The following is a 377-nucleotide window of genomic DNA, read 5'->3' as shown; positions in this document are numbered from 1 at the left end:
AATCGGAAATAAATAAGAAAGCACAATGTCTTCAATGTGTTCTGAATATACAATTGGTGGTGTGAAGATTAATTTTCCTTATAAAGCTTACCCATCACAGCTTGCTATGATGAATTCTGTAAGTATTTTTCCCCAGTTAAGTCTGTGTTACAATACAGATACTTATGATCCATAACAAGCATTGGGTATGTGACTACATTCATATTCTCAGATAGTAAATGGATTGAGAATATTTGCTTAGTTCATTTGGAAGAACATCTAACCTTTGAGAAAATAATACTGATCACTGCTAGACCATATATGTCTATTATTAGGAGGCAAGGAATAAAATTCTGAAAAATGTTCTTAGCTCTTTTGCAACTTCTATTTACTTTAAT

The 377-nt window shown here is 31.3% G+C and overlaps 1 protein-coding gene across 1 annotated transcript in view; it reads left to right on the top strand.

Annotated features, from left to right (window-relative positions):
* Positions 1-25: 25 nt before the first annotated feature.
* The window catches only part of BRIP1 (BRCA1 interacting protein C-terminal helicase 1), a 237,298-nt gene continuing 236,946 nt past the window's right edge, over positions 26-377 (top strand). The window contains 1 exon segment of the mRNA XM_012648397.1: positions 26-118. Coding sequence (XP_012503851.1) covers positions 26-118 — 93 coding nt within the window.

This window comes from Propithecus coquereli, unplaced genomic scaffold, assembly GCF_000956105.1.
Source record: "Propithecus coquereli isolate 6110/MARCELLA unplaced genomic scaffold, Pcoq_1.0 Scaffold285, whole genome shotgun sequence".
Lineage (NCBI taxonomy): Eukaryota > Metazoa > Chordata > Mammalia > Primates > Indriidae > Propithecus > Propithecus coquereli.
This window is presented reverse-complemented; position numbering and strand designations above follow the sequence as displayed.